The following is a 14,947-nucleotide window of genomic DNA, read 5'->3' as shown; positions in this document are numbered from 1 at the left end:
TTTGAACTGGCCTGTAAATCACTGTTATACGCGATCATTTTAGGAAGACGCTTTCAAACAAGCGACTTAATTGAAGTATAGTTTCATATGTCATTTCTTTACCACCTCAGACAATGGAAAAAATGTCCTTTTAGTAATAAAAGCCACTAAAGACACCGCATTAAATTGCTTAAATTGAGAACGTAATATCCCTCCATCGCTGTCGGTGGACATGGTGAAATTAATTTACAGATAGTTGTCCAGCCCAAAAGCATGCTTACATGCATTCCGTTCATGATTGCTATTCACCACATATAATACAGGCAAAGACAATTCTATGGTGTCATTGTCTAGTATTGGATTTGTCATGGTTGAATGCGCATTGGTAGAGTTACCTGAGCGCATAAACAAAGGCAAAAAACTGGCTTATATTAGAAATAAAAGTGTACTTTATTAACACAAAGACTTGCTATGTTTTAAGTTAGAGAAAGGCCTCAAACTGTATAATATGTGAATGAGAGAACAGATCTCGGCACTGACGGGCCTTGATACAGTTCTCTCTCCTACATATTGAACAGTTTTCGGCTTATCTCCATAACATAGAATACTTTAAGATGTACTTTTACCGCCTATGAATGAATATGAAAATAGAATACAATAGAAATACACACACACACACACACATATATATGTATTTATATCTAAAATATAAATATGAAAATGTTTCTGCCATCATATGTGTCTATTGTCTGCTAAATCATAAGACTACATGTACATATAAAAGGGGAAGCCTAATAATATAGACAGGTTTAGCACTACGGTGTCTAGAGACTGAATCTGTTAAACTTCTGTGAAAGCAGAAAGGGGTTGGAATATTTTTTGAATTATATATATATATATATATATATATATATATATTCATATTTAGATTTATACCTTAGCAAGGAACCCTCGCTCTTTTACGTAAGAGACGAATAAAAATGCATTTTATTAGTTAAAAAAAATGATGACAATTTATTTGTCAATCACTGACTCTATTCAAAACGAACAGGTACTTACATACAAATGTATGTTTATAGTCCTCAAAACCTACCTAGATTGTTAGGCTTCCCCCCCCCTAATATATATATATATTAGGCAAAAAGCCTTATAATACAGGCAGGATTAGGGGGCTAAAATTTAAATTCCAATAAATGTTACTTACATGACACGGTATATCATTTGTTTACGTAGCTCAATACTATGGTAAAATGTGCAAATAGTATACAGGACTGTATAGCTTACCTGGCTACTTCACTTTCTCGAATTTATTTTCTTCGAAGAAATAGAGCTTATTTCTTATAATATGATGTATGTATTACCACTAGCCTTTTCCCTCTTGGTCGCAAGTTCTTTGTATTTTTTAGTTTTATGTTTTATTAACAGCCAGTGTAATGTAAGGACGTGCTATGTTTAATGGTGGAGGAAAACCGGAGTACCCGGAGAAGAACCACCGCGGACCCAAATGTGAAGAGCTTGTGGTAATATGTCGGAACATCTTTACCACTTACCACCGCGGCCCCAATGCCGCGAGTTCAATTCCCATGCTGGGCAGTTGCCAGGTTCTGACAGTTGATCGGTGATATTTCTCCGGTACCCCAGATTTCCATCACCATCTGAACCTGTATGGTACGTCCTTAAATGATACTGGCTGTTAAATGGATGTTACACTAATCTTTCTTTAAATTAACATTGAATTATTTTTAATTACATTGCTCAGAATGTGATGATAAGTGTAGCACTAATGTTAAGCTAATAACTTCGCCACTCAACAATAATCATCAATCTCATTTTGCACACCGATTTTAAAAATCCAAAGTAGTTTCGTAAAGGTAGTGAGCCATAAGTACAATTCATATCAAACAATGATAGATGACAGACGGCTGACTATTGCTGCTATAGTATACATACCATAAGGTAATTGTTGTAATGTCGCTTAATTATTTCTCACGCACTAACATATATCAAGTATAAAATTTGACATACTAATAATTAGCTTAAAGCTGTCTAACGTAAAAATTATCAAAACGTGAACAGTTTGAAAGCTGGTTGAGCGAAAAATATCCACAAGTGAAACTATTCACATAAACAGTAACTATGAGTATTGGTATTGTGTAATTGTATCGTGAAATACCGAAAATTTATATATCAAAATAATTAATAAAGGAGAAAAAAAGCGTTTCAATATCATCTGAGTATTTACACTGTTCTTATATTTTATTGAGTACAGATTCGATGTGTTTTATGTACATATTAAAAGTTAAAGGTAGGTATGACAATCTTCTTATGATAGATATACAATGTAATATTATGTACTAAGACGCGAAACTGATCACTGAAAAGCTAAGTATGGAAGTGATCATTGATAAACAAAAGGAACTATGATTATTTTTTCATTAATACACATTTAGAACATGATACTGTTCAACGATAAACACATAGCACACGAAATATTTCATTATAAATCAACAATTATAATGAAGACAAAAAGGCGTATAAGTTGTTGACTAAACAGAGGTTTCCGTCTCAATGAATACATATGGAGAAAATATATGGAGAATAAACCTTGGATGACAAAAACAGAGAACGCCCTAAATGTACACGTTTCTGTGAATTTCTCCGATATGACGTTTCCGTCTACTGAAACAATCATGCGACTTCATACAAATATTATGACGTCAAATATATGTGACGTCAAAATAGTGTTATTACACATGTGTCTTACGATATTTATGACATGGCCGTATGATATGGCTGGACGGACCATTTATGTGATATACATTGTTTAAAATCGACATCAGGTAAGACTCTTTCGTACATATATATGGATATGAAGGATATGGATATTCTACCCGAGGGTCAAAAAATGTAAACCAGAGGCTTTCCGGGGGTTTTACAACATTTTGTGATCCCGATGGTAGAATATCCTTATCCTTCATATCCATATATGAAAAAGTATTTTTCTCTCATACCTCGACGTTTTATTGCAATTTTCCCGCCATTTTGAAATGAATTCGAAAAAGATAATGTGACTGCAAGTCAATTCTCAATTCATGATAATTCCGCGATATTTTCAACGCAAATTCCGTGTTTGAACCTTTTAAAATGAATCTAGCATACTTTCTGAAAAATGTAAAAATTATACCGAGAAAACAGTAATTTTGTTGACGCTGTAATGTCACGGGGTTCTAATGCATGGGTATACGTAGCTATGCAATACAGCTTCAGGCGATATGAGTGTAATTTTCCTAGACCAGCCAGTATTACACCTGTAGGTACAGTCCTGTAGAGAGGCGATGTCATCGGGATAACAATTTTCACGAAAGGTTTCTGAGGTGCCGAGTAAACCGCTACCCACAGGCCGTTAATCCATACAAAAGACGTGATAAGTAGTTCTGAAGTCTAATATCACACGTTTCTTCACAGAAATAGAATATCGTCTTGCTGTTCTGAAACTCTTCTTTCTATTATCCAAATATCACTTTGGTGTCGAGTTTAGAGGTCTAATGCGTTTCTTTCTTTATTAAACAAGAAATGAAAACAACCCATAAAGGATCCGTGGCATATCATCCTATTTCGGACACAGCGTCATTGCCTTACATTATATACCACAGAAAAAAATCCGTTACTTTGGTGGTTTAAGGTTTTCGATGAATTGCTTCACCCATTCCTTGTGATCGTCGTCTGGTCGAATAGTGTTCTCATCCGAGAGAGGCAGTGGGATGAAAGACACATTTCTGGCAACATCTGGCACATTGCATTCATCATCTGAGAGAACTACGACCCGAGTACCAGTTTTCTTTGAGTTGATTTTGAGGGCATGGTTGACATTGAACCTGTCATGATCCGCACTCCCATGGGTCATGATAATGATACAAGGTATCTTCTGCATCATGGAAACCATAGCTTCGGCAGTGATCTCATTCGCGAGCACATTATCAGTGTTAACGGTATACCGCAATCCCATACAGCTTTCCAGAATCGTACCGACATCTCTGGGATAGCTGCATCTCCAGTTTTGTGGACATGAATGTAGTATCAGGATTTCTTTTGCTTCATCTTCTTCCTCCGCCTCACTTGGATCAATATCGACCTTCCCGAACATGCCATATACTTGAAAGGCACGCCTAAAACGTTGGTGTGCTAGTTGTGCATTATCCATCGAGTTGGCGTGAAGTGCTCCATTGATATACACATCAATGATCAAAGACTCAGACAGCTCAGCAAAAATCGCTGTACATTCCCATGAACTCAAACGAGTAGCACATTCTTCATACTTCCCAACTTTCATGTAGCATTCCAACATATTTTCGCAGTCTTTTTTATCCATTTGCTTCCCGTCTGACAACTCCTTATAGATAGCGATTGAATCTCGGTGCTCTCCCATCAACATGTGTAAGACTGCTAGTTTTTTAGGTTTTCTATCTGTTGTGTCATTCCAAAGTTCCTTGAGACTCGGATATGAGTTCCATCCATTTCTAAATTCTGGATCGTCTGCCACAATACCCGACTGAAATTGAACGGCATTCGACAGATGCGCCTGGCCATCTTTCTTGTATTTCTGTTTCAAATCTATGTCTATCTCTTCCGATTTGCTCATTTCTAGGAGACAAAGTCCTAGCTGCTCATGAACATTTGTCATTATAGTCTGTGTCGGAAGATATTTCTTTTCAGAGACTATTTGCTTGAATACCCGGACGGCTTGTTCTGTCTGGTCAAGCATCCTATAAATGATGCCCTTGTCGTATTCAATATTTAAAGGGTATTCAGTGAGTTCTTTTGTTTTCTCCAGAAGTTCAATTGCCTCAAGAAGCTGTGTGTTCTCGGGATAAACTTTAACTTTCAATGGGGAATTGATCAATCTGCGAAGATTTTGCTGTTTTCGTTGATCAGATACTTGTAAGTTTTCTCGGGATTGCCCTTTTGTTTGGACGGTTTCTGAACAAGAACCTCTTCTTCGACGACTACGTCTTCCGGTACTCTGCATCCCTTCCTGACTATATGATGTGTTTTGATGTATCCGTAGTCTATGACTATTTTGATCCCTGCCTCTGTTAAAGGTTCCAGCACTGCTGTAACTTCTGTTAAAGGATCTATTGTTACCCCTGGAAAAGTTTCCATTTCCCCGCCGGTTAACATTACTTTGCCAACCTCTATTAAAGTTTCCATTTTCCCGCCGATCAACATTTCCTTGCCAACCTCTATTAAAGTTTCCACTTCCCCGCCAGTTAACATTACCTTGCCAACCTCTATTAAAGTATCCATTTCCCCAGTATCCATCGCAATACGGGTTTCTGTAAAAGGTTTCATTTCCATTCAAAGTCCTGTCACGACTTGCGATATTGTCCCAATTCCCGATTAAGGATTCAGAACCACCCATTGCACCGGTACAGTCAAGGTTTTCATATACAGTAGAGGAATATCCGCCATTGCCCTGTTCGTAGTTATAAGACAAATAGCCCGAATCACCGCATCCATATTCGCCAGTATAATAGACGGCCTGGTCCATATGCTGACTGTAATGGTCTTGATAATAATGACGTGAAGAATTGGGATGGTTATCGTATTGTCGTGCTGTAGGTTGATATTTGTTTTCATGAAACTGACCTCTACTTGACAAGCACCTGCCGTTGGTCTTCTCCCTCAGATATTGCGAGTCCGTGGTGTCTGATTTAACCTCAGACTTATGGCGTGTTCCGATATTACTGGTTTCTGCCGACTGTCCTCTTCCCATTTCTACTTTTCTCTTTAGTGTCAGAGCAAGATGATGGTACCCTTGACACGTTGGGTTGATCTGAATTGATTTTCGCAGGAATTTCTCCGATATATCAATGTCTCTTGCATAACGAGCAAGCCGACCACATATATGCAACACCGATGGTTCCTCTGGACATTTTGCAGCTGCTTTTTTGTAACAAGATATGTAGTCTATTTCTTTTATTTGCTTAGGTACATCCCATTCCTTATTTTTCTGAATTTCATGCACAGTTTTGCCAAGTCTAGCATACGCTTTTGCGCTTAAAATATTGTCGTCTGATTGCTCTGCAACCTTCAGAAAAAATCCCGCAGCGCGCACGATGTTCTTTTTATGCTGTTCAGGGTTAAAAATGTCATCCGCTAGTGAAATAAAATTATGAGCCCGCCTGAGTAAAGTCAGTCCAAGTCCGAATTGCCATGCGTATTCTGTAGGATATATGTTTACTAACGTGTTGAACTTTTCTACTGCTCTTTGGTGGTACCATGGACCCGATCTCGAATATGCGTAAGCTAGATCCGCTTCTGCATAACATTTTCTTTTCTCATAATCTGTTCTTTTTTCTAAATCTTGAAGGTGTGATATAATTTCTTCTACGTCAGAAACTTCTCCACTTTCTAGTAGAATTCTTCCTTTATTTGTGTTCGCTATGATATTGTCTGGGTCTCTCTGAAGAGATTCGTCAAGAAGCTGAAGGGCAAGGTCTGTATGTCCCAAAAGAAAATTCAAATACGACAGAAAGTTAGATATCTTCAGATCTTCGTCTTTCGATTTCGTTGTGTTTTCTCGGTCATCTTTTAATTTCTTTATCGTGCTTTCAACCCTGCCTTTGGAGAAATTTGAAAGATCAAGATCAAAACTTGAAGGAAATTTCTTTACATTCTCTTCAAGGGTTTCTGTGTCGCAGAATGCTGTCATGGCATCTGTGTACAGTCATCAGATTCTACAAATAATAAACGTCAAATAGTTAGAGATAGAGTAAGCCACAACAAACACAGATAAATGCCTAATTTACATTAACATTTACAGTATTCACAAACCGTGGTCGCAAATACAGGGGAAAATACAGGGACGTGGTGACCTTTGTTTTCATACTTTGTACATTACAACGTTATCTGCCCTTGTGGAGAGGTATTGGTTATGACGTCATATTTTTGCGAGCGCAACGTCATATTTTTCAGAGGAAAGGATTTCGCAAAAAAAAAGACATCACAATTGACACCTAACCGAATGAGATGAACAGGTAATTGACACATTGGTGTTTATGGGCACAACATATAAATACAGGCTGTGTAACAACGTGTGAACGATGATTTCATATAATTTTAGTGCATCGTAATTCCCTAGTAGATATATTTTATTTTTAAGGAGAACTATTGTCAAAGGAATAGATGTTTATAAAACGAAAACAAATCTAGATATTGATATCTTTCTTTGATCATTTATGGACACAATATGGCCATACGGATAAAAATGTACATTAAAAGTTTATCTCTTTTAATCTAAAACCGTATGCAAGTTGCGTTATAATTATCAAATGTTCTTTTGGTTTATGCAATATTTTTTAATGAAGATACAAATATGTTAAAGATGCTCCACCGCCGACAGAGCATACATGATATTCATCATTTGAACAATAATTGGTGTTTAAACGTGTATATAATAGTCTAATTAACACAAAAATAATATAAAATAATTTATTTTGCCTTTGGTACATGCGCATTCAGTAATTCATTCCATATAGGATATAGTGGTACGAAAATTTTTCGGAATTTATGTAGATACATTATCATAAATTTGAAAAAGGATGGCAAAGAAGTTTTAATGATTAATGTATATGCCCCCAACATTAACAAAGAGGTATACTACACGATGTTAAATAATAAACTGAATTCTAAAGTAGATAAGCCTATGATTATAGGTGGCGACTTTAACTGTACACTTCATAACGATAAAGATAGACAAAACTGTTTTACTGTCACAGATTCAGGTAAATCACAATTACAACACTTAATGGAATCCTTATATTTGGAAGACATATGGCGAAGAAGATACCCAAACAAAAAATGTTTTACATTTAAAAGAGGTGAAAAACGGTCAAGAATAGATTATTTCCTTACAAGCAAATCATTAAACTCAGATATATCTCAGGTATCTTTCATGCACTGCCCATTTACTAATAATGACCACTATGGTAATCCTTATATAGAATTAAATTCTACCGACATTGCTAATGGACCAGGATACTGGAAAATGAATGTAGAAACTATTAAATCTAAACTTTTTAATGAAATTTTTAATACTTTCTGGGTTACATGGAAAACCACCATCAATCAATTCAGTAGTAAAACAGAATGGTGGGAGATTACAAAAATAAAGATAAAAGACTTGTGCATTCAAGTTAGTAAGCTCCTCAACAAACCAAAAGCACATATCGAATCTCTAGAGAAAAGAATAAACCAAATGATACAAAAAAAAGATGAAGGAAATACTGTAAACGAACAAGAGTTATCTAACTTGCAGGAAGAAGTATATAGATATTACGATAAACGGACACAAGCGGCAAGGGTAAGGTCTAGATTAAAATGGTATGAACAAGGCGAAAGGTCGTCTAGTTATTTTTTCAGTTTAGAAAAGGTTCATGGGGCAAATAAAACTTGGAAAACAATTAAATGCCAAGATGGTACTTATAGCAACGATATAAACATTATACTTAAAGAACAAGTTGAATTTTACAAGACATTGTTTTCTTCGGAAGGATGGAATGAAATCGAAGCTGATTTGTTGGTAAGTAACATAAGCACTGAATTATCTAAATATGAAATGGAGTCTTGTGAAAATTCTCCAACTGAAAATGAAATACATAAAGCCGTTATGAATCTGAAAAGTAATAGATCACCAGGAATTGATGGTATCTTGGCAGAGTTCTACCAAATTCACTGGCATACTATAAAGACTGAATTTATTCAAGTAATTGATGAAATTTTTTCGAATTATGAAATGTCAACATCACAGTACAGAGGAGTCATTACTTTAATGTATAAAAAAAGGTGAGAGAGAAAACTTAGCTAATTGGCGACCATTAACTCTATTAACATCCGACTATAAAATTATCACAAAAGTTTTATCGGAAAGAATCAAACCGTTACTTCCTAAAATAATTCATAGTGATCAGAAAGGGTTTATCAAAGGGCGCAACATAGAAGATGCAATACGATTATTAAGTGACGTGATTGAATATACAGGGCAAATGAATACGGGTGGGGCAATTATTTTCTTAGACCAACAGAAGGCGTTCGATAGGGTCGAATGGGGATGGTTAGAAAAATGTCTTAAGAAATTTGGTTTCGGGACAAAAATGATTGAATGGGTTAAAATGACTTACAAATACTCTAAAAGTTGCATACTTACTAACGGCCATCTTTCTAAATTCTTCAACATATCCAGGTCAGTAAAACAGGGATGTCCAATCGCCCCAATACTATACATTTTACAAGCGGAGGCACTAGCATGTTCAATAAGGAATAACGTAGCTATCAACGGTATTGACTTACCGAGTGTAAATAACAAACACATTCAATTAAAACTTAATATGTTCGCAGATGACTCTCAATTCTTTGTTAGTAGCGCGAACAGTTTACCAAAATATTTTCCACATTCTATCTAGATATGAAAAAGCATCTGGTGCAAAGGTAAACTTAGAAAAAACAAAAGGACTATGTATAGGTATTTGGAAACAGAGGCCTCCAAATTTTAGGAAAATTTCATGGGTGAAAGACAACATCAAAGCACTCGGCGTATATCATGGATATAACATCAATGAAGAACAGATATGGGAAAGTAAACTTTTGAAAATTCGAAACATAATAACACAATGGAAAAAAAGAAACCTAACGCTTGAAGGGAAAGTTCTCATAATTAAATCCTTGATTTGTTCCCAGGTAACTTATGAATTATCTCAAAAGACCATTCCGAAAAACTACAAAATTCTAATAAACGATTTGATTTACGAGTTCCTATGGAACAGCAAAATTCATAAGGTCTCTAAACAATTATGTTATCAGTCAAGAAATCAGGGTGGATTGGATATGTTGGATATAGACGTTATTGATAAAATAAAAAAAGTCAAAATGATATATAAGCTTATCCACAGTGAAACAGAGGCATGGAATATCTTAGGAAAATACTGGCTCCAAACTTACGATAAAGCGTTCAACATTGATTACTTTCTTTGCAAATGTAGCACCACAAAAGGGTTAGACCTCCGGAAAATACCAGACATATTTCAGCAGGCCTTAATTCAATGGCAGTTCATTATCCAAAAATGTTCTAATCACACCCGACAAGGCATATTGAATATGAATCTTTTTGGCAATAGCAAAATATTATTTAAGCACAAACCACTTTTCTTTAAACAATGGTGTAAGAGCGGAATATCTAAAATCAAACATGTATGGAATAATACAGAAAGCAGATTTATAACTTCCGAAGCATTACAGAATAAATTAATCAACAAACATAACTGGATATCAGAATTTGCTAAAATAAAGAAGGCAATACCTAGTAACTGGTTACAAATCTTAGAAAACCAACAAGAAAATGCCCAAGAAATTACTAAGATCACCGACGATCTATGTCTAATATACAATGAGAAAATTATAAATACACTTAGGACCTCAAAAGTTTTTTAAACACATTCTGTATAGCAATAGCTCAAAAACTAAACAAATGAACAAATGGGAACACTACTTTAATAACGAGGATATGAATTGGGAACTAATTTGGCAAACAATCAAATATTCAATAGCAGATAAAAAATGTAAGGATTTTCAATGGAAACTTATACAAAGAATAGTAAGCACAGAACATAAACTTAAACTAATGAAGAAATCAAACGGCCTATGTACATTCTGTAAAATTAATGAAGAAACCTTAACTCATTTATTTTATTCGTGCCCAAAAATTGAATTACTATGGCAAAAAAATAAAAATGTCATTATAAGGCTATTTAACTTACCCCCAAATTATATTATGGATGAAAAACACATTATGTTAGGACTGGATACTTATTTCAACAAGGAACAGCAAATCACTACCAGTTTTATCATAATGACAACAAAATGGTGGATTTGGAAAACAAAAAATATTATTAAATATCAAAACACTGATCATGACGAAAATTTTATATTCAGACACACTAAAAATAATTTAATCAGAACAGCAAATATTTTTGGATTGGATGGGACATTGGAAAAATTGACTACGATACTAGAAAATGAAGTGTGAGTGTAATAGAATGAGAGAATGTAGAATGAGTCAATGAGAGGGATGTAAAAAAAAATATACAACCTAACAAGCATTAAGGATATTATATTGAATGAAATAGGAGTAAGCAAGAGATCGATAGTATTAGTGTAATTGTAATAAAAATGAGAGAGAATGAGATATATTTGTACAACGAAAGGAAATAATAGTGCGATAACATGCTGAAGTTAAGATGATCATATAACAAAATGCTTAAAACAAATGAGAGATGAGAAAGTTAGTGAATGATGACTATGTACAAGTTGTTTATATGTAAAATGTTTTTATGCAATAAAATATAAAAAAAAAATTTTTCGGGATGCAATTAATTATTTTTCATATTTTTAACTTGAAGTAAAATTTGAAGCTCAAACTTTTCAATGGTGGTAATGGTGTAAAGTAAGTAACTTTTGTAACTGAAGAAAAATACTAAATCGTCTGCTCCTGTTTTTAATAGTGAAAAAATACCATTTGTCAGCGGTGGAGCGTCTTTAAGAATTGGATTCAGAAACAAGTACAAGGCTATATTATATATATTAATCCATCATCATGTACATGGGGCTTTGACTCAAATATACCTTAAATACGTTTCATCACTGTACTACTGGTGATAATATGGGTCATATCACTAAGGGAATCTGGTAAAAAATTTCATAATATGTTCAATTGTAATTATAACCTGATTACCATCACCATACCTATTTCTCCATGTACCTAAACTTAAAATCAAGGACATATAGTATATTATTACATTTTTGTATGTACATCACAGGACCAAACTCAACTGTTGTAGCACACAGTGCCTTCAGATTAACTATGACACAATCCTGGGAACGGTAACCTTTGGAATACCCAGGGTGCAGTTCTGAATTCGTTTGTTTTCTTCTTTATATTTCTGTTTACAAGAGTTCTTATTTACGTTTATTGTTGTTACTGTATACCTGTATTGTACATATCTTAAGTGTTATTGATAGGAAAAATGAGAAAAATTAGAAACATATCAAATAACCTTGTGATAAAAATGGTATATGCTTCTGCACAAAGTTGACTCTATCTTTTATTAACTCTTTAAATACCCAAACGACATGCTCAAATTATATTAATCAGGCAAGGTACCACTGTATGGTAACGGGATCCGGCCCCGGTTGTTTGGTATCTACTTCCGGAAAAATCGTACCCAAAAAAATGAGAGGGGTACGTGCTAAATCGCTTTATATAACTCAATATTATTTCATTTGTTTATCGAAACCAATCAAAAATTAGAACAGTGGAAGCTAAAAAATTTAATATGTCCCACAATTGTATGTGAAATGGAGAATAAAGTCTCCTTTTTTGTATTCAAACATGCAACCTGGATGATCGTATTTCCGTACAAAATTGAGAAAAATGCTTGAAAATATGAAAATATCTCAAGATATAGGATACATTTCATTAAGATAAGATGTTGAATGAAGAATTAGGATAGAACAAAAACGATCTACCACTTCAAATTAATCGTAAATACGTCCTTTGTCCTATAACAGGTGATGTTTAGTGAGCATGTTATGACTATAGTGTAGGTACGCACAACATTCCAGTTTGGTTTAGTCATTAGAATACGGTTTGGTATAACAACCTGGTTAAATTTTGTTCACAAACAGGGAGCCGCAAAGCATGGCATAATCCCCCGCGCTCCACAGGTATATTTATGAAAACCCAAATATCAAGCACAAAGTAAGAGTTAATAATGTACATATATAATTGAAATTGTATGTGTTTATTGTAAAACTGTAAAAAACCAAGCTGATGACAAAAATAAACAGTAATTTGGTATTTTTGGACTAAGTTTCCATGGTAATAGAAAAAATACCAAAAATGGAAGGTTCGCAATAGCAAAAGGCACAACTCGGACACTTGTCTGATATATATATACAGAAAACGCGTTTCGCAGGCGATAATAAAATCTGATTGACTGAAGGAACGAACGGAAGAACGATCAAAGTAACGAACGAGCAAAAATGGACGCACGAAAGAGATCTATTTTATTTGTTCGTTCGTTCATTCTTTTTTTAGTTCATTCGCTCATTCGTTATTTCTTTCTTTCACGCGTGCGTTTGTTCGATCGTTCCTTTGATCATTCGTTTGTTTAGTCAATCGAATTGAAGCGAAGGGAAACGTATTAAAACGACCATTTGTTCATTGATGTATCACTAATATCATTACCTGGGTGGAAATCCCGTGTTTCGATCGCGATCAAATCTACTATATTTCGTTTTCTCTTTTTGTTTGTAATTTTGAATATTTTAACCTTATCAGCAGATAAATATACATCTAAAATAACTATTTCCGGTAGATCGTTCACGAATATTACGGACAGTAGTGGGCCCAGCGCGAATCCTTGAGGGATTCCTAATGTTACGTCTTTCCAATCGGAATGCTGTTTCAATAGATTTAGTGCAGTTGAACAACCGAAATGCGATATGACACCACAGTCAGTAAATTATGGAGAATTGGATATAAGCTGTTTAATAAAAATGAAGACTTGAATAAGCATCGTTCGTTTCGCCATGTAGAAAAAAATCATAGGAGAGATTATAATGTTAATAAATTGGTGTAAAAATAGAAGGACATCAATATTAATTTTTTTTATAAAATGTTTGATAAAATGCTTATCTGTAAATAGAACACAAAGGTAACGTGTCTCCTCCCCTTGGGGTGAATAAAATAACATGATAACAAAAATGAGATATGAGTAAAAATTACGCATGCTCACTAAACATAATCGATTATAGGACAAAGGACGTATTTATGATTAATTTGAAGTGGTAGATCGTTTTTGTTCTATCCTAATTCTTCATTCAACATCTTTTCTTAATGAAATGCATCCGATATCTTGAGATATTTTCATATTTTCACGCATTTTCTCAATTTTGTACGGAAATACGATCCAGGTTACATGTTTGAATACAAAAAAGGAGACTTTAATCTCATTTTCACATACAATTGTGGGACATATTAAAATTTTAAGCTTTCACTGTTCTAATTTTTGATAGGTTTCGATAAACAAATGAAATGATATAGAGTTTTTGAAGCGATTTAGCACGTACCCCTCTCTTTTTTTACAGCGGGTACACGCACATACTTTCTGACAGACCATGTGACTACATGGCTGGTGTATAGAACATTGATCTACATGTAGCTGAATGTGGAAATTTCTATTGTCTGGAGTCGGGCTACATTACATCACAATGGTTACCCTAGTAACCTATATACATTTTTGTACAGTCATACTTTGTATCTAGGCAGATTACTTGATTTATCCCCGTTATTTAGGCTGTATACTTACTAGTGTGTCTAGAGTATTTGTCGTCCAACAATTACTACATTGTATACTCCTATATAGGTACACGCCCGAAACCTACGAGTGACAGTTCTTCGAAAATTTAGTGTAATGTTTTGGTTTCGATTTCGATTTAATTAGAGTTATCTTTCTTTTATTATATGGAGCAACTTAAAGATCATTAGTACTACTTAAATCAGATGTGTAATTCATGATCCAAAGATGATTAGTATAATTAGTATCAAATGATAAGCAAAATGCAGCTCAAAAATAATAATAATAGGTTAATATTTTAGAGAAAAAAAAATACGTTCTCAAATTTGAAAACTGACAATTACATGGGTCAAAAGTATAATATAATGATATTTATTTAAGCGTTATTCCACGACATAATAGTATTTATAAGCAGCTTATATTATTTAAGGAAAATTGGTGATGAATTTCGTTATTTTTTTTTTAATTTATAACAATTATCAGATTACTCTCTGCAGAAAGAAATGCATATATCAAGATATCATTATGAAGGACTAGCACTTATAAATTTACTATCT

The 14,947-nt window shown here is 34.3% G+C and overlaps 1 protein-coding gene across 1 annotated transcript; it reads right to left on the bottom strand.

Moving 5' to 3' along the window:
• Positions 1 to 405: 405 nt before the first annotated feature.
• Positions 406 to 14,585, bottom strand: LOC138315219 (uncharacterized). Its single transcript, XM_069256076.1, has 2 exons — positions 14,403 to 14,585; positions 406 to 6,716 (listed from the first exon to the last, which is right to left on the bottom strand). The coding sequence occupies exon 2, from the start codon at positions 6,689 to 6,691 to the stop codon at positions 3,644 to 3,646; it is 3,048 nt and encodes a 1,015-aa protein (XP_069112177.1). The 5' UTR covers positions 6,692 to 6,716; positions 14,403 to 14,585; the 3' UTR covers positions 406 to 3,643.
• Between the last annotated feature and the right edge of the window lie 362 nt (positions 14,586 to 14,947).

The sequence above is a fragment of the Argopecten irradians genome, chromosome 2 (assembly GCF_041381155.1).
Source record: "Argopecten irradians isolate NY chromosome 2, Ai_NY, whole genome shotgun sequence".
NCBI classification, from domain to species: domain Eukaryota; kingdom Metazoa; phylum Mollusca; class Bivalvia; order Pectinida; family Pectinidae; genus Argopecten; species Argopecten irradians.
The sequence above is the reverse complement of the archived record's forward strand: the minus strand, read 5'-3'. Positions and strand labels throughout refer to the sequence as shown.